The sequence below is a fragment of the Alligator mississippiensis genome, chromosome 10 (genome assembly GCF_030867095.1).
Source record: "Alligator mississippiensis isolate rAllMis1 chromosome 10, rAllMis1, whole genome shotgun sequence".
NCBI classification, from domain to species: Eukaryota; Metazoa; Chordata; order Crocodylia; family Alligatoridae; genus Alligator; species Alligator mississippiensis.
Window position 1 is genome coordinate 53,954,701 of NC_081833.1, and position 24,019 is coordinate 53,978,719.

The following is a 24,019-nucleotide window of genomic DNA, read 5'->3' on the forward strand; positions in this document are numbered from 1 at the left end:
TCCCTCAGGTATCACCTAGTTAGAGAAACTAAAGGGCTGTGGAGGCTCGTTTACTGCTTTCCAGTAAAACTTGGTAGTTCTTCTCATTGTCTGTGTGGCTGTATTTATTGAACCTGGTGATGGCTACACTGGGCTGAGCTGCTTGCCACTGATTTTACCCCAGATTCAGGCTCTTCAGGAGCTGGCTCTGGCCCGTGGGCTGTAGCTTGAGCACCACTGGCATAAACTATCAAATGGCAGTAGCTTTTGGTTACTGCTCAACTGGGCCTGTTTTGAATAGGATCTAAAAAGTTTAGAGATTCAGTTTTCCAGTTTGCCAGTATATTGAAACATGTAGCCTCCTATACTTTTGTCTTACAGTTCCAATTGCTCTAGCATCTGAATCTCTTACAAGGAGGTTCAGATATATAAGAAAGACAGGAAAGTGTCTCACCTGTATTTTATAGATGGGGACCTCAGGTATAGCTGCTTGCCCAAGGTCACACAAGAAGTGTGTGATGGAGATGCATCCAGGTCTCACAAGCACTCTTATCATTAAATCATACTTTTTAATGCTACTGCAAGAAATTTGTCTGACTGCATGACCTTTAGGTTTCAAGAAATCCTGAAACTTTTCAGATAAGGTTGGTGGTCTTAAGAAGCCAGCAGTTTAGTTTTGTCTCCTCTTATTTATGAGGAAATGCCGTATTTTTACAGCATTAATTTATGGGAAGCATGCTCTGCAAGCCAGCAGGCACTAGAAGAACACTTTCAGGACTTAGAAAATCATAGTTACCTCAATAACCTCAGTCTAGTGAGTTAAACAGCAGCCCTGGTAATTCAGAGACAGGCAGCTAGAAATACAAGGTACATGTATGTAGACATTTTTAAAGGAATGAAATGCTTAAGAATTTAAAACTATCTGGGATGTGGAAATACCAGTATATCCTCTCATCTTTATAGCAGAAGTGTTCATTTGTTAAAATAGGAATTACTGAAGTGGTCTTGATATTCTACTTGTTGCATATCAGCCAGATATAAAGTGTGCTATTTCTTTTTGTAAGGAAGTATTTCTCTTCATTTCACAGCAAATGCCAACAGTTTTTCTGGTATATTTAGATGTATTAAGAAATGTAGAAACTTGTTCATGTACAGCTTAGAAACCTGTATCTTAAGAACAAGACATAAACTTGTATTTTAAATCTTTCCAAGTTGTCTTTTATTTCCCCTCTTTCAGTTGTATGAAAAAAAAAAAAAGATTTTTAACATTACTTCTAAACTATTATTTTTGAAGAATAAATGCTCTTCTGAATTGTTATTTTGAATTTATAGGCATCTCTAAAATTATCAGCTAATTTGTGTTACCTTGTTTGGTTTAGATTCTTTTTGTATTCTGAAGATAATAATAATGGCTAATATCTTTGATTAAGAATAGATGTTAATTGCAAATGTAAAATATTTAAATGACTTAAAATATTGTAATTTAGATTAGGCTGTTATACTTTAAGCTTGTCTTATGTTAATACCAGTCTGTTGCTGTTGTTAGGTTTATCTGTCCCATAAATCTCGGGGTCTGAGGATTCGACTGAGCACTGTTCCTGCTCTGTGGTGCTTGGGTCTGATGACTCTTAGCACCCGGGACCGCACCATCCAGCCATCCAGTTAGACCTATGAAGCAGTGCATTAGTCATCCCAAGTCCCCAGTTCCTTCATTACACTCGTCTCAGTGCTCCCTTCACTCTGGAACTACGGTTTATATTTTAAACCTTCAAAGGTATGTGATGCAGAGAACCAAAATAAGGAAAGAGGGTTGGCAAAGGAGCTTCTTAAATGCACACCCACTTCATTTTTAGACAATACAGGACAGAGATCTCTGAAAACTAGTAACACCTGTATGTAGTCTTGTTCTCACTTCTGCCTGAGATTATTCAGGGTTTTAGTTGGTATTATTCAGGGTCAGGTCCTTCAGTTCCCCCTGCTTAGCTGTCTGATTCTGGCAGTAGTTCCCCTCCTACACTGCCATTTCTTTGGGCTGGTATGTATGTGAAAAGTACTTGGAATTAATATAGGCTAGGTGTTTAAAATGGAATAGATAGTCTTGAATAACTCAATTTATTCCATACTGAGGTCTTTTTTTGGATTAAGATAGACACTCCTGTGCCACACCCTTAGCCCAAACACAAATATGATGATGCAATACAGTATGGCAGTTACAGCATACAGTGAAGGACATAATCAAGGTTACCATCAAAATGGCACATTCACTATGATTTTCACAAAATGAGACTGGGAACACACAGTTCCCAAACTTTCACATCTATTCAGTTTTCTTAAGAAATACAAGTTAGAAGTTTTAATTTTATTTGTCAGTAAAGAATAGCTTTATGGCTTCTAATTGTGACTTCCAAGAGCAAAGTTATATAGGTTGTTCTAAGGCTTACTCTGATCGCTAGTTTATTAGAGTGAATAAGATTCATGTTTCTTTGTTTTTTTTCCTGATAAGCTTATTCTACTTGCAAAATGCTTAAGATTCTTAGTTAAAACTGGGTGGAATCATGGTTCATACAATGATATTGGGGAATCTTTGTTTTGCAATTGTTGCCTTTATACATCATCACTGTGTACAGATACCCTGTATTGCAACCAACACCATGCCTGGCACTTTGTGTGGTAACTGTCTGCCTTTGTTTACAGAAATTATTTGATTAGATTTGCTACTGGAAGGTTATCCTGATTTTAATATTGTTATAGCTCTGTGTGTGCTCAGTGCATACAGGGGAAATGAGCTATTATGGGGAGGAAGTTTTTTAAATGTTTTGGAACAGTCTTTTATATAAAACTCAGAAGTGTATATTTTTCTCCCTATCAAATTTACCTTGATTTTGGCAAATTTTGTGTGGGTGGGTTCTGGCATAGCATATATGGTGAGATCTGTGCCTTTTAGTGTTTCTTGCCAAATAGTGTGGCGGCTGAAGATTATTTCTTTTAATATGTATATCAGATTGAGTGCAGAGTATTTGAGTTGAGCACATTTCTAGGGGATCAATAAGTTATGAACTTTTTGGCTGTACATTAACTTTTGACCAATATAAAGCTTTCAGATTTAAAAGTTGACATAACTTGTCTATTCTTTGTTATGGTTGTCACATTCTCAAGAACTTGCAAATTGGTTGTAAAGCGTGTTCTTGTATAAGTAGTAAAAAAAATAGACACACAATCTATTACAGAGCAGTGGGAGAGGGGAGAATGGGTGAATTTTTATGTTGATTTTGAAATAAACGTGTGCACAAATAAGCTTAAGAATAGCAAGGCATCTTTTTAGATATGATTTGGTAATGTCTTGATATAGAAATTCCTCAAATGAGACAAGGTATCGTCTCAATAAATGTATTGGTCTAATTAAGGTATCACCATAAGAAATCCTTGCCTCTCACAATGTATTGTGTTAGAGTTCATATCAAAGGATAGGGGAACCTTCATAGAACTGTTGATATAATAGAGAAGCTTTTAAAATGCTAGAGGTATGAACCTGTGTTCCCTAAATTTTGCCAGGAGATGCTGAAGAACAATAGAAAAATAGGAAATGGATATTAATATACTAGCTGTCAAGCTGCTTGGCTGAGATTTTATGAAAACATTCTAACCGTAGGCTGTAATGAACACTTTTAAGAAGAGTATGCACCGTGGAGATGTCAGATAATGGCAGTGTCCTCACTCCTCACTAAGGTAGTAGGAGAAATACAAGGTGAAGGTAGGTCAATTTATTTAACCTCCCATAACATACTTTGAAGTGTTTTAAAGGAAGTCTTTAATAAGTTCTCTTGAATTTCAGGTTGTGAAATAAATTTAAACTACAATGAATGAAAATACATTTTCCTTCCTCCCCCCCTTCTCATTTTTTTAGTTGTATTGCTTTTACTGGGTGTGGGATGGTAAATTAGTCAGGTCACAGACAGTATGGCAGCAGATGATCCATAATAACTTTGGGTGCAGACAGAAGTGACAATTCTTGCCTGATCTAGCCACAGAAAGCAGTTTATAGTTGTGACCAAACACAAATGAACAGCTTCAAAAATGGCTAATGTGGTGAAAATCTGATCCCTCTTTGCACGAGATATCAGATAGACGTTTCAAAATGTAGTGTCTTTTGTAACTTGTCTAGGGAGTTCCCAGCCTGTTAGTGTTTTCAGAATGGGGGGGGGGAAGGGAGCAGAGGGAGTTCAGTCTGGGGTTTTTTCAGCTCCTCTGGAGGGTATGGCAGGTGTATTGGAGCCCCTCTGAAGTAGGGAAGGAGGAGGGCTCCACTTCACCCACCCTACCCTTCAGCACCAGCTGTGGAGCCCCAAGAATAAGCTCCCTCTGCTGCCTTTTTCCCCCCTTCCATTCTGCAAACTGAATTCTGGCAGAGAGACCTGGCTGATGCTGTGGCTCCAGGCTCCCAGCCCACAGCTAGATTCTCCTTCCCCCTGGAACCAACAGTGACGTTCTGTTTACTCTGGGGTAATGTTACTCGAAATGCTTTGCAAAAATTGTTCTGAGTTACAGCTGGGACCTGCACTTCTGTCTGCACCCTCTGTGGGTGAACTCTCTTCTTTTGGCATAGAGGGCCACCATATTCCTTTTTGATTTAATCCACTTTAAATGGAGTAGGTGAGGCCAGGTAACTACTTATGGTCCTTAACTGTTTGTTGAGTAAGTGATATAAACAAAGGCTCTTCAGCAATCATAGTAGTGCTTCAAAATTTATATCCCAATAAAATAATGAAAATTCTTATCTTTCTGAATGTGGGGTCATTTTTGCTGCAGTTGTTAGTTTGTATTTCCTAATATCATATCTGAGCCCCATAAAATCTTGTGTGAGCTTTCACAATTGGTGTATTTTGTCCCAGTGAGAGAAATTTTCATTAGTAAAGCATGTACCTTCGTTTGACAGCATTGCAGTTGAAAGTAATTTTTAGTTAGCCATCTTGCCTATATGTTCTCTCTCTACACATAGTTGGTCACGCATAGGAAATTATATAGCTAAGAGGTACATGTTGTAGAAGTGACAAATATTGATTACTTTAAAAGAAATATGTAATAACCCATTAGCAGGGATGCATTTCTCTCAGACAAGGGAGAAAATACTTTTGAACCAGGGTAACTTCGTCACCATTGAAAATGAAGAATGGAAGTAGTTGGTTAATATTTATTGGGATTGAATTATAGAATTTGTGTACCTTATTTACATATGTAATCTGGAGTCGTCACATTTTTTATCAGGTGTCAATTAGCTTGCCTGCCAGGTGCTGCCACTCCCAAGGCAGTGGGATGCAGAGCTCAGCCCGCCTCCGCCCCACACACAAATCCAGGGAGCACATGCCCTCTGTGCCTCCCCTGGGGTGCACATAGTGGCAGGATCCCCTTTCCTCCTACCCCCTGTGCCCGTGGACGAGCCGCCCCGGTTCTCACTGTCCCACAACTTACTCTGGGGCCCCATTCACCCTAGCCTCTGCCCCTGCCACACTCCCTTCCTCACTGTGGGGGCTTTGATCTTCCTCTTTCCCCTTCACAGACTTGCCTGCCATGCTGGGCAGTGCTCCAGAGCCACTGGGCTGCAATCCTGGCTGCGTGTCTGAGTCTGTGCACAACCCTCCCTCCCTCCCTGCTGCAGCCACCTAGAGCCCGTGCCTGGGCTGCTCTGCGGCCCTCTGTACTGCCCCATTAGCCCTGGCCTTCCACTGCCTGTGGTGTGGGGTTTGTAGAGGGGGTCGGGGGGGTATAGGGTTTGTGGGTGGCAGATGCTTGTGGGTGTGGGGTATATGGGTGGGGGTGTGGGGATTGTGGGGGGGCTGGGGGTGGGGGAGGACTGCTTGGGAGGGGTGGGTCCTCCACCTGCCCCCTGTACAGTGCACAGCCTCCCCAGAGAAGCAGTGGCATTTGGGCAATTGGGGCCTGCTGCTACCAGAGCCCCTCTGCAGCGTAGCCCTGGCTGCCTGGGACCCAGCACTGCCTGTGCCACATGATGCAGATCTGGCCTGGCCCAGGGGTGTGTGCGCCTTCAGGCAGGACCAGGGTGCGCTTGCTGTCATCTGGGATCCCGGCACCCCATACAGGGGCTGTGCGCTGGGCTGTGTTCTGCCTCTAAGTGTCCCATACACTATTGAGCTGGGCAGGTTCCATGGAGGCAGGACTTGGCCTGGTCTGACGCACAGCCCGTGCATGCAGTGCCAGGACCCTGAATGACAGTAAGAGTGGCCCGGTTCTGCCTGAAGACACATGCCCCCAAGCCAGGGTCGGGCCTGTGATGTGGCACAGGTGGTGCTGGGTCTTAGGCAGCCAGGGCCCTGCTCCACTGCAGGGGGTTCTGCTAGCAGAAGGCTCTGGGTGCCCAATGGCCTCTGCTGGGGGTGCGCAGGCTATGCGCTGTGCAGACGGGGGACCCACCCCTCCCAAGCAGTGTCTGATTTCCCCCCCTCCGCCACCCCCCTCCATGTCCCTATTTAGTGGGGACAGTCCCTGGATCTGGGTCACTGCTGCAGCCTTGTGCTGCTCCTATTTGCTCCAGCACTGGGGCAGCAGGGAAAGGGGGCAGGTATAGAGATGCTCTGGCTGGGTGCCAGACTGTCTCATTGGAGGACCTAGCCTCCAGTGCTTCAGGATACGCTCCAGGGCACCCTGCTCTGCTTTTTTTTCAGCAGGGTTTTTTTGTTGTTGTTTTGGGTGTTTTTGGTTGGTACTGGAATTTCCTGGTATCAAATTTAGAGTCCACGCTGCAAATATGCAGCACAGGGAACATTTTTTTTCATTCTTGGTGTGCCTCTTGTGACATCTCAGACTTCTTTGAGTTAATGCAACAGTTGCATGTGGGCTCGTGTGGATGCACCCTATGACATGTTAATTTAGTAGTAATGGTAAGGTTTTGCCCTTTGCACCTTGTAAATTTTAATCAAGTTTGTTTGCTGCTTTTTTTTTTTTTGTAATTCAGTTACATGGGGTCATATTAACTGATTTGTGTCATGCTGTTCAGTTTGTGTTCACACAGCACTTTTTGTGCATCTGCACTTACCATGCAGCTGTGTTTTGCATGTGTGCATTCTGGGAAAATCTGGATGGTTCTCTAATTGCATGTCAACAGGATATAATACCTAGAGGAACTATATATAGTAGTGTCATCAGTCCATAGCGCAATACGCAGAACTATATGCTATTGGATAGGCAGCTGAGAAGGGTAGGAGTAGCCAAATCAGTTAAATCTGGTGCGGTTTTTCTGACCACTAGGTAACCTCCCTTCCCCTGCAACCGCCACCCAAAAAAAAATGGAAGAAAAAAACCCAGTCCTAGTTGCATTATCTAGGTAAAAAAGATAATGCACTCTTAGGCAGGCTGAAATAGCTGGCGTGGTTACTAGCTGATAACTACATAGGTAAGGTTTATCCGTGCAGCACAAGTAATCAGCCACACTTAATTAAAAATTGGCATGGAAAAGGAGTTACTTGTTGGTCTTTTCATTAATCTGATTAAATGGATGGGGTAAAGTTTACACTTCTGCTGTTGTTTTGTTTTGGTGTGTCTGTAGAGTTAGTGAAACTGTTGACATGTTTGTTGTCCACATTTAAAGTTAACTCCCATGAAGAAAATTTTCAAAGTTGAGATTTTGTAACAGTTATTTGGTATGGGGGAGAGTGGTGGGTCAATTTCTGAGTCTATGAAATTGCAGGATACACTGGTCTCAGGAGCAGGTAATGGACCACTCTTTATAACTGGATGACAAATGTAAGTGTGTAAAGTAAATTGGGTAGGTGGTGTGAAGAGGGTGGGAAGTACGTTTAACTCTGGATTATTGTGGATTTTTTTATATGTGGTAATAAGGAGGCCATGAGGTTTTTTTTAGTTATGTGGGTTTTAAGGGCAGAAAAAGTGATATCCTGAAGGACTGGAGAATTGGCACAGTACACAAACAAGAAATAATTAAAAATGGCTATGCAGCCTAGATATTATTATATGATTGGTTAATAAGGCACATTTTGATTGGTATTGTTCTGCTCAGTTTGGTTAATGTGTGGTCAGGTTTCCAGGAAGCCTCATGAACTAAATCTCTTTCAAAATAGTTTGAGACCAATGCAGTGTTTATGGCAGACCATGAAAAAAGGCAGTCTCCTTGAGTCACTACTGTCTGATGCACTAGAGCAGGGATTTTCAACCTTTTTTTGGTCAGGGTACCCCTGGCAGCCGGTCGAGAAGCGGAGAGTCCCGTGGCGGCCAGTCGAGCTGGTGGGGGCTATGTACCCCTGGTCGAAAACCCCTGCACTAGAGCAGTGATGCTCAACCTCCAGCCTGTGAGTTCCTTAAGGGTCCGGAAATTTGGTGGTGGGTGAGCAGTGGCAGCATTGTGGTGACTCTGGAAGTTGCCAGTTATTGCCTCCACTTCCCTGGCAAGTATGGCTGGGTCAGTGCTAGAGGTGCACCAATACATCAGTCCATATCGATATCGGTACTGATAAAAGGTCAGTTGACATTATCAGCAGTCGACTTCTTTTTTTGGCTGATGAACCCGATAAATGCTGCATGCGTGCACGCAGCCACGGCATGCATGTGACCAGCTTGGCAGCTTGGAGAGCAGCATTCAGCTGGTAAGTCAGTGGGGGAGGGAGGGTGGCAGATCAAGGCCCCTGCAGTGAGGGAGGTAGTGTGGCAGGGGCAGACGCTGCTCAGATGGGGCGCGGGATGGAGCCATGAGTGACTCGTCTGAAGGGGGTGTGGCTCCCGCTGCTGCATGCACCCACCAGGGGAAGCATGGGAGGCATGTGCCCCCTAAATCTGTGCACAAGGTGAGTGCAGGCTGCTGCTGTGGGCTGGGCTTTTCCTTGTGGAAGGGGTTGGGCTGGGGCTGCGCTCAGAGTGGGCGGCGGCGCTGGATACTGTCGGTATCGACCAAAAAATCTTTATTGGTGCACCCCTAGTCAGTGCATGAGGCTATGCCACAAGGCAGAGTGCAGGGCTGGGTTGCTGCATAGTGTGACTCTGTGGGCTGGTCCTGCATCACTCATCTGGCCAATGGGAGCAGATGGCTTAGCACCACGGCGCTAGTGGCATTTACTTCTCACAAAGACCATTGTTTCGGGACAGGCCTGCCCAACTGGTAGCATGTGAGGGGCCAGTAGCCATGTGGATGAGGGGAGGTGCTTTGCAGATACAACACAGACGCCTACATGGTGGGGCACAGCGCAGCGTACCGCCCTGCGATACGACTGGCATATGAAGTGTGGACCCTGGTTGCAGGGAATTTGAACAGCCCTGTTTTGCACTCTTAGGAGACCTACCAGGATAGCAGTGGAAAAGAACTTTTTCTCCCCATTTTGAAGTCTAGCTTTTGTATTCCCTGAACTCAGGGTTTTAAGAAAATCCAAATATGAATAGGAATGATTCTATATATTAAACTGTTCTAGATGGCAACTTCCTGAAGCAGCTACCTCTAATGCGTTTAAAAGTAGTCTGTGTTTGATTTTTGCCCACCAGTGAGCTTTTTAGAAAATCATGAATTTAAAATTTGGCAGACACATAGGGCAAAATCTTATTTCACTTTGTGCCCAAATGGCATTTACCCAGCCATGTGACTGCCATTTTTGGCACTTTATGCAGTTTGTGTTCCTGTTCCATGTTGCAGTGCGGCTGTGCAAATGTCCACATAGCTACTGAACATGCACAGTTGGCTGCACACTGGGCAGGCAGGGTCATGTCCACAGGTACCTGAGCCCAAATTGCAAAACTGTTCCTTCAAAAAACCAGAGGATGCACCAGCCAATATGTCACTTGCCCAGGAAGTGGGAGATTTAAGGTTTAGGCCTTTCCCCTCACCCAGATGGGATTTGAACCTATTTTTTCTGACTTCCAAGTCAATTGTTCCAACCATCAGTCCACAGATTAGGCATTATCAAATCCCCACTCCAGCCCTGCATTTGAAGCTGAGCCTCTTCTCTTTTCATTTACATATTTAATTTTTTTTTTTTTGGATAGTATGTATGGAAAGCATATGTAAAGGAAGCTTCTGTCTTGCTGGGAATAAAGGCACAGGTTAGAACCCAGGGTCCCCTCCCTCCCACAACATCACTGAACCACACACCCTCTGGCTTGTTCTCTTCCTCCTGGCCCCGTGTCTTCCTGTATTTGAAGTCCAGGGGCCAGTTCCAACAAGAATGCTGGAGAGTCCCTCCCCTAAATAATGCCTAACCTACAGCCTGCTGGCTAGAGCACTGTGCTGGGAAGTCAGATACGTATAGGTTAAGACTCTGTCTGGGTGTCACAGGTCTTCAGCTTTGTGATCAAGTGCCTTAGCTGCTAGGCAGTGGGCTAAAACATAGGAGGGTCCTTCTCTGGTATCTGTGTCATCACGGATCATAGTTTTTTTGCCTAGCTATAAATTTAGTCCTTATACTTGATTTGATGTGCAGATGCAGAGCCTTATACCTGCCCTGCCAGCACATACCTTAGTGCATATGCTCAAGCTGTGGACACTTGCACATCCACGTTGTGTTTAGAATAGTATATAACTACAGTGGGTTGTAGAGGGTATTTTGTTACACCATGCTTTTGGGTTTTGCCAGTTGCTGCATGATACTAAAAGCAATTTTCTCCTCCTGTCACTATGGATGTCAGGGTTGTGAATTTTCTGTGGGGGTTTTTTACTTTTTTCAGAAGCATTGAGTGTTAGCTCTATCCAAGGCTGTAGATTTGATCAGGGTGTGCTGATCATCCTTCTGGGACTAAAAAACCCACAGGTTCCTAGTTTGAGCTCCTTGCTCCTCTACACAAGGTCAGACCGATTACTATGTTTGGGGTCAGGGAGGAATTTTATCCCACAGTCAGATTGGCATAGTCCAGGGGTTTTGCTTTCTTCTGTAGTGGGGGTATGGTCCTCTTCCTTGGATTTTTTAAGAGTGTATTTAACTGCAACAAGGAACAACTTTTTTAGGGCATTGACAGTGCCCTTGATCCCCTGCTTCATTTGTGGTGTTTTTGGGATTGTTTGTGGAGTTTTCAAGACTAGGTTAGATAAATACTTTTGTAGCATGGCATAGTTGGGAATGATCCTGCCTTGAAGTGGGGTAGGCAGTCCACAACCTGGGAAGGTCTGACCTGGCCCAGGGGATTGGGTAGCACGCAGGTGCACCAAACCACCTGTGCCCTTAGCAGCACCTTCCTCCACAGCCCTCTTGCTGCTCTCATGCTTTCACTTCCCTTGTTGCAGAGGGGCTGGCTATGTATGGCAAGTGCAGGTGGCTTGAGCTTTCTGGGGGGCAAAGATTCACTGTCTTTTAGGCCTATGCTGTGGCTGCTGACTCCTGGACTAGGTGACCTTCTGAGGACCCTTCCAGCCCTACTTTTCTGTGGCTCCATGTAAAGTGAAGTAGGATTCTGCCCATACTTCTACGTCAGGAATGTACATGATTGTTGTAGTGGGGAAGCTCCTCTAAAGATATTCTGACCCGAGACCCCATGTTTATGGAAACAATGGTGTGAATTTTAATTGATATCGTTCTGCTTAGTTTGGTTAATGCATGGTCAGGTTTTCAGGAAGACTTCCATATGACTTTTCATGCATATTTGAGAGCATGGTATTCTGGCTTCAGTTTCTAGCATGATTTTTCATCAGGTTAATATAGACGTCTTTTTCGAGATTTGACAGGACCCAGCCTTCTTTTCTGCCAGGAGAAACTTTTGTTACATATTTTTCTTATTGAAGTGTGTATATTTAGTTTGCTTTTGGGGAACTCTCACTACCTACTTTAAAGGAACTGTCTGAATATTTTGGCAACTGCTCAGAATATGCCAACATCTACCTTACACTCATTTCTTGACTCCTTGAAAAATAGTCATTTGTCTGTTGCAAAGAACTCTGAAGACCCCTGCTGTCAGAATGTTTTTGACCCTGTAGATTCCTATTTTAAAATCTTTGGGTTGTTGTGCAGTGATTCTCAACCTTTTTGGACTCTAACTTTTCAGAATTTAGCAGCACTCTATTTAAAAAAGCTATTGTAATTGTAGTATGAATATTTTATAAATAATATATTGATCCAATTAATAATTGATTATTTTATTGCATGATGATGTATGCAAATAATATAAGTATACTATGCACCCCCTTAGGCCTCCACAGGGGAGCACTCCCTTGGCTCTGCCCTGCCCAGAATATGTTTACTCCTGGCATGGTTCGTGGATTCCCTACATATGGCTTCAAGCCTCGTCTGGGAACTGTCAGGCCAATTTCTCCCCTTAGCTACCCCAGGGTGATTCCCCTGAACTCTAGGTGAAGGGCTCTACCCCTGGGCAGAGCCTGGGAATGCCTTTTGGCCGGACCTGGCTCCACCTGGCCAACAGGGAAAAGGTGCCGGGCTTCACATGTGACAAGTTGGAGGATGTCAAGAGGGTTGGAAGAGAAGGGGATGGGGCAGCAGAACATTACAAGGCCTGAAAGGTGGCAGGCCTTGGTTCCTCTGCCTGGGGCAAAGTAAAGAGGGAAGGTTCACTTGTGTGGGGGGACTGCTAGAAAAGCCTGAATCTGCAGTGGGGCAGGCACTGAACCCAGAGTTTGGTAGTCCATGACTTGCCTGGAGCTGGCTGCTCTGGTGGCCTTGATAGAGTTGATGTGGAGCTGGTTGCCCATGTTCTTCAGGGACTGCAGTAACCTCGTCTGGACCTGGCTGGGCAGTGGTAACAGCCTCAGAGCAGACTGAGGGAAGAACCCATGCCCCACCTTCCTGCCACAGAGACAGACACCGATGCCTGCTTACTTGGCCACAGACGAGCATGCACAAGGCCACCCAGGGGAGGGGCATCTGTGGCAACCTTAAAAGGATCTTGCAGTATCCCAGGGTGCTGTGGGGCCCTGGTTGAGAATCACTGATACTGTAGATCATATGTAGTACATCTAATAGTGCTAATATTGAGTGGTGCCCTGTGGCACTCTGCTGTACCCTTAAAGAGATGCCACAGCACCATGGTTGTGAATCACTGTTTTAGTGATCTCAGAGAAACAGAATTATAGGTAAGCAATTTCTTCTTATGACTGTACAGACAGACTGAAATCAGAGAGGCTCAAGCAGAAATGTTAACTCTACCATCTGCCAGGTATGTATTTTGTTTTTTTTTCTGTTTTTCTTCGGCTTTGGTTAAATTTGTAGCTTTAATGTATTGCTTGTTGTTGTACACCAAATATGCACATGGGTATAAGTTAAAGTTCTGAAGGCAATCTTACTTTTTTGCATTTTTCTTGACTTCTTGGAATTACTTGTCCATTCTTAACATTGTATATATGAGATTACAAGACAACATTCTTTAGTAAAAAAAAAGCTTCTCTTCATTAAAAGCAGGCAGTATTTTTCCCCGGTTTTGTTTACAGTTTGCACTTCTACTTTGGGCGGTGAAAATTCATTAAATAGTTCACTGGAACATTAACATTTCTGAAAACTGGAAGAATGTTTAAGAGCTTCAGTAATAGAGTAGACTAAGGCCCCTGACAGTTCTTCAGTTTAAGAAGTGATGGGATTTCTAATCCATGATCCTACCATGCAGGACATGTGATTTTGGGTTTGGAGATTAAATCCCAGTTGTGCCTTACTTGCTGGTGCAGGGGAAAGCTGGGAGCCCAGGCTCATGATCCCCAGCACTCCTGTATGAGCAAGATGCAACCGGGATGCTGACAATCATCTGATTGTCAAAACCCCAGATGGAGGGCACAGAGACCCTGGGATTGGTTGCTGGGAATTGGTTGCTGCAGTCCAGTTCTGGGGTCCCTGTGAGATGGGAACTAGTAAAAATGAATGTGCTGCTTGGCTGTGGACCAGGCATGGTTTTTTTAAGTTATGACACACAGGGAGCCTGGCAGCAGGCTGCTGCACCCTGATACCAGGCTCTGTGTGCATGGGGAACTGTATAAATCCTGTGCGCTCCCCAGCTGGGTGACACACGGGGTTTTCACTTCTCCCTAGAATGTGGCTGCAGCAACTGATGCCCAGTTTTCCTTGTGCTGGGATCTATGAAGCCACGTGTAGTGCCCAGCTGGGTGGTGCACAGGTTTTTGACAGGTCCCTGGGCACAAGTGGCCACGTGTTCAGTTTAAGGCATGATAGAAATGAGCCACAGAGTTATGCCAGTATCTTTTAAATATCATTTTCACAATTGCTTTTTTTTTTTTTAATATGAGGTCATAACTTCCCTCCCTTCGTTCTTTACAGATAAGTGACTCCCAAAACAGTATCCTTGAAACAGTCTTTCTGTTGCATGCCTCTTCTGTCTGATGTCTTTTGCACACTGGCCACATGTTACCCTGTTATATTCCTTTAGGAACTTCAAAATTTATTATATAAATACAGCCCTTGACAGTATTTAAATATCAAAGTGTAAAGACTGCATGGCCCAACACACCCTTTTAAATGTTTTCTACCTTTATCTCACTCAAGTTGCTTTTTAACTACTATCCAAAGTCTTTTGTACTACCAAATTGGATGGCTAAAACACAACTTATTTTTGTCTTGAACTTTAATATTGTTAAATGTTTAGCAGTGTACAAGATTGTTTATATTTGAGTGAGGAGGTGGGTGGGAGGGTGTATGTGTGTTGGACCTCTGGAAATTGCAAAACCAGGATTATCTTGGTCTATGCATGTGTAAAACTTCCAACTTTGGAGGCATAGCCTGTTATGTTTCCTAGCTTGCTTCCTTTTTCATGTTGATATTTGTACTGCAGTTTAGTCTTCAGTGGGAATATTCCATCTTTCTATCCAACCTCTAGCTCCCTCCTCCTGTGCATCTGCTTTAACTGCTTTCTCTCTGACTGCTTCTTTACATGTGAATATATACATGTTTCTCAGTTTAAGGGGAAAGAAACTGAAGTTCAGCTTCCATTTTGCTTAGGGTGCCTAAATGGATCATTCCTGAGGACTTATTTTCTCTCCCTTAGTTCAGTCTCCCATTTGTCCCCTCTACCTCATTGGACATTCACCCTGCCCCTTAATCTGGTCCTTGTTTTTCTTTCTTGAGGTGCATGAAGGTGTGTAGGGGTGTAGGTTGTAGCCGTGATGGTTTAAGGACATAGGCAGGCAAAGTTATTTGGATAAATCCGATACCTTTTTATTAGACCAACTAAAATAGGTGGAAAAAGATCTCAGATTTGCCTGAAGGTCTGTAGGGTTTTTTGTTTTGTTTTGGCTTGCTTTTGACCTTTTTAGTTCAGGGCTTGAAGTATAAAAAAGATGTTGCAAAACTAAAATTATTGGGAAGCTGAAAGAAAAGAGGATCTTTTAATTAGGCTTTTAATGCCGTTGCCTTAACGTGTATCTAGATGTCTTAACCAGCAGCAAGGGATGAATCTTTAAGCTGTTTGCCTTTTCTTGGTAGGCAGGTGATGTGCTTTTTGTTAACTTTGTCTTGATCACGTTACTATAACACGATTGGAATAACTTGTTTAAGGTCCTGCTTATGCTGGGATTTAAGGGGTGATATGAACATGTTCTAAAAACCCACAAAACCTGCTGAGGGGCTGTGCATCTCTTCTGGGAGAAGCTGCTTTATGCCGTATTGAAGAGCACAAGAGCTACTTTAAAGAGCTTTTTAATTCATTCTCAAAGTATACAGAGGATGTAGGGTCCGAGCTGCTCTGGTCTGCTGGAAGGCTCCTTGAACACCAAAATAATTGGCAACTTTCTCAGTCCTTAACTGAACTGGCTAGATACTGTTTTCCCCTTCCCTATGCGTGTTTGGGTGTGTTATGAGTACAGTATTAATAAAAGCCCTTCCTTCTGTTACTCAGACTTCGCTGGATTCGATGCTCAGAGGTTATCATGTCGGTGCTATCTCATTGGCCTCACTTTCTTATCACTGGATTGGTCCAGCTTTTTACATCTGGGGTTTTTCTGTCCTACCTCTGAACTCCGGCTGTTCTCTCCCTGCGACTTGGGCTTTGCCTGAAGTCTGTGACAGCTTTTATTTAACCAGTGATGTGACTGGGGGGTGGGGAAGAAGCGTTCGCACTGTTCTGGACTGACACCGAATCAAATGAAATGGTTCGTGAGGTGGCTGCCCCGATCCGAAGCAGAAATAGGAAGCGAAGGGGGAGAGGCCCCTCGGTGCAATGGGCGCGGAGTTGCCCACAAGTAGCCGAGCGGGCCGGGCTCCGGGTGTCGCGAGCCCGGGAGGCTGCGATGGGGCTGTCCGGCCGCGGGGCCTTGCAGCGCCCCTTCTCCGCGGCGTCTCCTTGGCTGTGGCGGGCGATCGGCCCCGCTGTTTGTTAGCTCGCCGGATCATGTGAGCCCGGCGGGGTGGGGTGGACGCCGCCGCCTCTCCCTCTTCCCCCCCCCCCCCCCCCCCCCGGCCTGTGCTGCCAGGCCGGAGCTAGGAGGAGCTCGAGTAGCGCCGGGAGCCGGGCCGGGCCTCGGGCAGCAAATGGCTTTTGCACAGCGGGCCTCGCACGGGGCGCGGGAGTGCCCGGCTCCGCTGCTCTCTCGGGCCCCGCGGCCGCGTCCCGCCGGCCCGGCCCGGCTGCCTGCGCCCGGCGGGGGGCGGCGCGGCCGGGGCCGGGGGCCGGGCGCCCCGTAGGGGCGGGAGGCGTCGGGCGCGGGGCCGGGAACCATTTTGGGAGGGAGGCGGAGGTGCCCGGCGGTGCGGACGCTGCTGGCTGCGTGAGGCGGGACCCGGCTCGGCTCTGCTGCCGGGGGAGGCCTCGTGTTTTTGTTTCTATGGGGAGACGCGATGAGCTGTTTCCCTCCTCATGACGGGGAAATCCGCCTTCAGCTTTCTGTACCCGTGGAAGGGCGTCCTCTCCGCGTGCCTGCCTGGAAGTAAAGCCGGCAAGAGGAAAGGTAGCAGCGAGCTGCGCGGCGGGACGTGGAGCCGGGGCAGCCCCAGGCTGCTTCCCGGCCGGCTCCTCGCCCGCTCGCTCCCTCCCTCTCGTCAGTTCTTTCACTGCGTTACGGAGCGTTGTTTTTCTTGCTACATGTTTACAAGGTGGTTTGGGCAGATGCGAGACCACCTACATAGCTGGAAAAAATTGTTCTCCGCCAGCTTGGGGCACAAACACCCTTCGGGCGCAGGGCGAGTCTGCTACAGCCAACACCCCCGGCATTTGTACAACTCATTTCTTCCCTTTATTTGCCCCCGCTGCTGTTAGTTCCACTTGAAAGTGTTTTGAGTTATGTAGTTTGCTCGGTAGAAACTACGCAAAATATTTCTGGTGATGACTCAGTATCTCGGTTTGTCGGTGTTGCTTAGAGACTAATTCCCCCGCCCCCGGTGAGTGGAGACTCCTGTGGTATCTCATGCACGGGACAAACCAAAATAGCAATTACATTTTTTCTTTTCACCTGATCCCGATTTGCTGTGCAGCTTAATTTATATCCAGCCTCGTGTAACTGCAAAAGTTGTTTGCATTTGTTTTTATTTTTCTGCACAACTTCTGGCTGCTTTTCCAGTTATATTTAACTGTTTACTTCAATCTAGAGAAAAATATAGTTGGTTAGCAGAAATGTTAGTGCTAACTAACGGGCTTTAAAAATTTAAACTTGGGAAAACAAACTTGAACTTCTTGCTCTGTTCATTGTTTTGTGTAACTTTTCAGCTTTTTGTAATGGGAATGGAGGTCAGACTAGTAGGGCTTGCAGTTTGGACAGCGCGGTGGCTAATTAGTGGCCCGTCAGGCTTTCTTGAATTGGAAGCGGTTGGCTTCAGTAGTTCCCCTTGAACAAATGTGGTTCTAGGTTGCCTGTTTAAAACAGTGCGATAGTTTAGTCATCTGTGCCAGCATTTCTCAACCCATGGGTCATGATGCAAAAATGGGTTGCAAGACTATATGAAAGGACTGTGAACAAACTTTAAAAAATGGATTATCCTTTAAAGGAGAAAAATGTGCGAAAATGTGGGTTTTCCCTTTCAGGTTGCCAGGGGCTGCTTGGGGCTCCCCTGCCCCATACTTGGGGGCTGGGGCCTGGGGGCACTGGGTTGGGACAGTCTATCCATGTTTACCAAATGGGTCCTGGTACAAAAGGTTGAGAACCACTCTATGTAACTTTGACTTCTGTTCAGTTTTATGAACTCTGTTTGTGATATGCAGGATTTGTTTTCTTTTATGTTGAGAGAGTTTGAACGGGCTGTATATCCTGTTTGTGACTGTATACCAAGGCCTAAGAAAGGAAAGGCTATTTTTTTCTCACCTTGTGTATAGCTGAGGAAGGAAGGAAGAGTTGCTAGATGGTTTCCAAGGAGGATTCACTTGCTAACAACTACCATTTACTGCTCATTTGCTCTCCTTTCACCCCCACCCAGAGAAACTATGGCAGTGTGAGAGCTCAGCATGTTTGAGGTGTGTAGGATTTCTCCCTGGGGCTCATGACTAAGATTTGGTTTGTGAGTAATATTGATTCTTTGTGGATGGGGCTGATAAAAGGTGACAAGGGAGTTGTCACCTAGCCTGAGTGGTAGCAGGTCTCGGGCACATGCAGCTCTTAAGAATAGTGGGAAGCAGAGACCTGCGACTCTTACAAGACTTCAGCATATGAGTGCGTGCCGGTTTCTTTTACAAAAGCCTTTGTGTTTTTCAGCTGTCCAAAGTGGATTTTGGAGGGAATGGATCAAAGCAACTGGGAGGCTTGCGGGGGGGGGGGGTGGGGGGAGGTTGATGGGTGCTGATTCCAGGGCCAAGATATTGGACTGTGGGCCTGCTTCCAAGAAAAGTGATAAACCTGAAATCTTCATCTGAAGAGTCTTAGAGTGACAGGCCAGAAGCAGCGATGAGTTGCTCCATACCAGCAAAGGGAGCTTGGCTACTCAAAAGCATTTAGAGGTACTGGATTCTCTTGCAGTGAATTGATCTCCATTTAGAGAAAGGAGGCCAAGGTCAGGTTGAGAGAGAGCGAGCTTTAATTTCCCTCTCTTTAAGTAAAAGTGCCTCAGTGGGAAAATAAATCCAAATATGTAAGTCTTATGGCTAGCTAATAATAATATCAACTTAGAGCCCCAGAGGTCCACTACTGAGGGCCCCATAATGGTAGTTTTGAATGTCTGAGAGACCCATAAAAAGGTAAGGATTGTTCAGTGCTTCAGCATGTCAGTACAGTACACATCAAGACCCTGCTGGTTAGTGTCAACCCAAGAAAAATCAAACCCTAAGCACTTGGGGCGGAACTAGGGCTGTGGGAGCTGTGTATGTGAATCAGATAAGGTGCATGGGTAACAAGGAAGTGGTTCTTAGATGAGACATTTTCCAAGCTCTGGCTATCTCGGGGACTTGTTTCCTTGCCTTGTTCTGTCTTCATGGTGTGCAGCTATCAAAGGTAGATACTTAAACATGTGCAGTCCAGACCTCAGTTATATTGGAGCTGAGTGGGCTTGTGATAACAATGCTTTGCTTCTAGGTTTCTGTAGACTTCTCTTGCTATGAAAAGGAGAACAAGAATCAGGTTGAAAGGTTAGAGAGCTGACACATGCTGAGTGTTTACCATGAAATGGGCATTAGTGTTAGATGGTCATTCACTCTCCTTCCCTTACCTGGTGAGGTACAAGGAACTAGGCTGTCATAGGTTTTTTTGGTTCTGTTTTGTGTTTTTCCCACTGTAGTGTTGATTTCATCTATATGAATACGCACATTTGATGAAGCTGAAGTGTACTTCTCTTTGCAGGGATGTATTTGGTAGCTGTGTTGGTCTGAGACAAAAAGAAACAACTCTAAAAATCTTGGTTCAGAGATGATACCTTTTATTAGACCAACTAAAAAAATTGCAAAACCAAATTATCTTTCTTTGCTCTCATTTGTTTTTTCATTGCATGCCTTTTTATGTTCCCCGGTGTAGATATTGTTGAATCTCTGAAAATAAGTACTAGAAACTTAATTGAATACCTTTTTTTTTTTTAAAAAAAAAAAGTTTGAATCAAATGTTAATGCTAAACCCTAACAAGAAAAATTTAAAATTGGATTGGATGGATTTTTTTTCTGATATATTAATAAGCATTTGTCTTGTTGTTCAAGGGACTTCCTGGTTTTTGACCTAAAAGATTTCTTTTGTATATGTTAGGAATCCTGGCTTGTTTGGTTTTGTGTTTTTTGGGTTGTTTTGAATATTTTCAAGGTAGTCTTTTAATATAGCTAGACTGGGTAAATGCCTTTCCACTGAGGTTGCATCAAAGTGACAAGTTTCACTTAACAAAAGTAAATTTCATAAGAAGTGCTTTTGAAGTTATTAGAAATATTTCTGCACCTACCTGAACAAAGAATAGAATTAGTAGTTTTCCTTTTTGACTACTTCTGTAAATAAGGTAAAAAAACATTTTCCCCCCCCCCAATTCCACTTTCTGAATGACTTCAGTGTGTTTTCAGCTTGCTGAAATACAGAACCCAGGAAGACCAGGGAATTTTGAGATGGATGGGAACCAAAGGAAGGCCTAGACCAGTGGTTTTCAACCTTTTTTAAACTCCAGGCAGTCCTCAATATGAGCGCCACTCAATTCACTTGTAACTTGTGAATTGAGTGGCACCTGGTCTCAAAAACAAATGTGCTTCTCTCCTTGTGGGAGGGGTGCAGCTGGGAGGAGGAGTGACTGGGTAGGAATGAGCCCTTGTACTTTGCAGCACCTTTCGGAGGCTCTCAAGAGATCTCTTCAGCTTTTTTCTACCAAATTGAGAAACAAAAGCACTGACAAAAGGTTTGGATATTGAGTTTAACTCAAACTATCTGTCATGAAAAAGTAATAATATCAAATCTATGATGTGTCTGACAATACAGCCTTCCTGGTGGTGGTGTTAGGAAATCAAAGATTAATAAAGACCTGTTACCAAAGGTGCAGTACAAATGCAAAACTTAAAAATCTTTTGCGGCTTTTTTTCAGAGTGCCTGTACTCTGATAACATTTCTTCCTCTTCCTCCTCCCCCCTCCCCAACAAATGACTTTTCATTTTCAATCTAGAAACTTTAATAGAACTTCTCATCTACTTTTCACATTTTAAAGGGCTGGCTGCAGTACGAATTCTCACTCCTTTCCATTTACAGATTATAGATGATATTCCTTAAAATGGAAACAGATTACATTTGCTCCAAATAAAAATTGATTTTGAAACGCACCTGAGTTTGCTATAAACAAAATTCTCTCTTGAATCCTCATAGGGAAGACTTAGAATGTGTCAGTTCACCTGTTTCTGAATAACTACTGAATACTGTTTTTTCCCTTTATTACAGAAATGAGCCGTCAGACTGCTACAGCACTCCCGACAGGTACTTCAAAGTGTACTCCATCACAGAGGGTGCCTGCATTAACTGGCACTACAGCTTCCAACAATGACTTGGCTAGTCTTTTTGAGTGTCCTGTGTGTTTTGACTATGTGCTGCCACCTATTCTTCAGTGTCAGAGTGGCCATCTTGTTTGTAGCAACTGTCGACCCAAGCTCACATGCTGTCCGACTTGCCGAGGCCCACTGGGCTCCATTCGCAACTTGGCTATGGAAAAAGTTGCCAACTCTGTACTCTTCCCATGTAAATATGCCTCTTCAGGATGTGAGATAACCTTGCCACACACAGAAAAAGCAGACCATGAGGAGCTGTGTGAGTTTAGGCCTTATTCATGTCCATGTCCTGGTGCTTCATGTAAATGGCAAGGTTCTCTGGATGCTGTAATGCCACATCTAATGCATCAACATAAGTCAATAACAACATTACAGGGAGAAGATATAGTTTTCCTTGCTACAGACATTAATCTGCCTGGTGCTGTCGACTGGGTTATGATGCAGTCTTGTTTTGGCTTTCATTTCATGTTAGTGCTGGAGAAACAGGAAAAATATGATGGTCACCAGCAGTTCTTTGCAATTGTACAGCTGATAGGAACACGCAAGCAAGCAGAAAATTTTGCTTATCGACTTGAGCTTAATGGTCATAGGCGGCGATTGACTTGGGAAGCAACTCCTCGCTCTATTCATGAGGGAATTGCAACAGCCATTATGAACAGTGACTGTCTAGTCTTTGACACCAGCATTGCACAGCTTTTTGCAGAAAATGGCAATTTAGGCATCAATGTAACTATATCAATGTGTTGAAATGGCAATCAAGCATTTCCAGGCCAGTGTTTTAAAACCATTGCATTTAATTTTTGCAGAACCTAGGGTAACCATCTGACTGCCAGACAAATTATTTGGTAGATGGAGGCTAGACATACATGAAGGTAATAAAAGGAAAGGCTGTTAAATTACAGGAAGCAGTTGCATGTAGTAACACTAATATATTTAAAATAAGTCAACAGTAAACCACTGAAATATATATACACCCAAAATGGGCATCTTTTGTATTAAGAATTGATTCTACAGGAAATGTTGTAAAATAATTCTAAAAACTTGTTTGTAGATTGATTGTACTGTTGAAAAGGATACTGTTTCGTGTTTTTGTGGGTTTTTTGTTTTGTTTTTTTTTCTTTTGACTGACAAGCCATGTTGAGCGGTCTGGTCTCTGGCCGCTGCTTTTTTTCCCCCTTTGTAAGTCACTACATAGTATTGCTGCTGTTTGTGTATATTTTTTGTGTATTTGCTAATTTTTATTAACTTCTAGTTTTTCATTAAATAAATATGACTTTCTTTTCTGTAATTCAGGTTTTTCTCTTTTTTTGTACCTTTTAAAAATTAATTACAGGTGTCTTATTTGATATGCATAATTGCTTATGGTAAAAATTATAATTCTGTATATTTGGTAAATTTTGTCTCTTTCCAGTAGTCCATTCATTGGTAATACTGTTCTTAATTGAGCTATTTTGTGAATGTATTAAATGCTAAACTAGTAAGTATGTTGGAAGAAGTACCAGGAAAAAAAAGCTCCTTTAAAAACAGGTCTAGATTTTTTTTTTTTTTTTTTGGATTTATAATTCCAAACAAAGTAAAGAATTATTAGGGGAACATTTAAAAAAAATGAAAATTCAGGCACAGTTTCAGATTTAGAGAAATGTAGAGACTCAATCTCATCCTTGTATTTATTGTTTTTGCAGTACAAAGAAGGCATTGTCTTATGCAGTATTTGTAACTCTAAAAACAGGCCATTTGCTTAAAGGCAGTATCAGAATAAGATGTTCTTGGTCTTTTATAATTGTCATTAAACGAATACCTGGCAAATTAAAAACTCTTGGTTTTTTCCTTTAGCACAAATTTGGGGAAACAATGTTGTTACTCAGTTTCTTGTTTTCTTTGGTTGTGGTTGTTACTAGAGAAAACAAACTTCCTTCCCTCACCCCTGCCCCAATCATACTAAGCTTGTATATCATTTTAGTGACATGGTGTTGGCTTACTTCCAAATGACAGTGTACATGCAATTTGCCTATGTTTAAAGGCGTAAACAATCTTCTGGTCCCTGTGCAGGTTGTATGAAGTCATGGAATTTATTTCACTTTGACTGTGTATTGCTATGTCTGTGTGAAACACGTAGCAAGAACTGATACAGGAAATAATTCTTTTCCATATTATTTGACATTTCAAACTATTTTTAAAGTATCTTGCTAAATGTAGTAACTGTAAACAGCTGTTCTTGAGAGGAATAGCCTTCATATTGGCTACTTTTTCTAGAAATTTACTGTGTTGTCTGTCTTACCAGAAATAGATGCATTAAGGAGCTTTGCTTTTTACTCTAATTATTTTTGGTACAGTGACAACATGATGGGGTAAGTAGTTTTGTAAGTAAGCAATATGAATCTGCATTGGCTTCAGACTGACCAGACCAGCACAGAAAGAGTTTACTTTATACAATGAAAGTCAACTTCAGAAATGCTTTGTGGTGATAAACTGTTTGAGGAAGCATCCCTGAGAAATGTACTGGCATCTTATGCCAGTAGGGGAACTTCAGAGTCTATAATCTACACTATTATTTCAAGTGAATACTGTGTTATGTAAAATAAGCAGTTGCCTTATTTTAGATAACAGCTGATTGTTGTCAAAGCAGGTACAAGATTGATTGGCAGGTTTAGAATTAAAACCATATTTAAATAATGCCTAACTAATGATACCTTTTCTTTCTACATCTTGCCAGGGTGTTGCTGATTTGCTGTATAGCTGG

At 43.6% G+C, this 24,019-nt stretch overlaps 1 protein-coding gene across 6 annotated transcripts in view; it reads left to right on the top strand.

The window, feature by feature from the left end:
- SIAH1 (siah E3 ubiquitin protein ligase 1) overlaps positions 1-22,567 on the top strand; it is a 32,152-nt gene extending 9,585 nt beyond the window's left edge. For 2 of the 6 annotated variants that reach the window (XM_059713804.1, XM_006262187.4), the window contains exons 2-4: positions 1,526-1,753; positions 3,629-3,730; positions 21,176-22,567. In XM_059713804.1, coding sequence (XP_059569787.1) covers positions 3,679-3,730; positions 21,176-22,026 — 903 coding nt within the window. In that variant the 5' untranslated portion in view covers positions 1,526-1,753; positions 3,629-3,678 and the 3' untranslated portion in view covers positions 22,027-22,567. Of the gene's footprint in view, positions 1-1,525; positions 1,754-3,628; positions 3,731-16,463; positions 16,814-18,631; positions 18,790-21,175 lie in introns of those variants that run through there. The other 4 variants (XM_059713806.1, XM_006262186.3, XM_014603343.3 and 1 more) reach the window with 4 other exon arrangements.
- Positions 22,568-24,019: the final 1,452 nt, after the last annotated feature.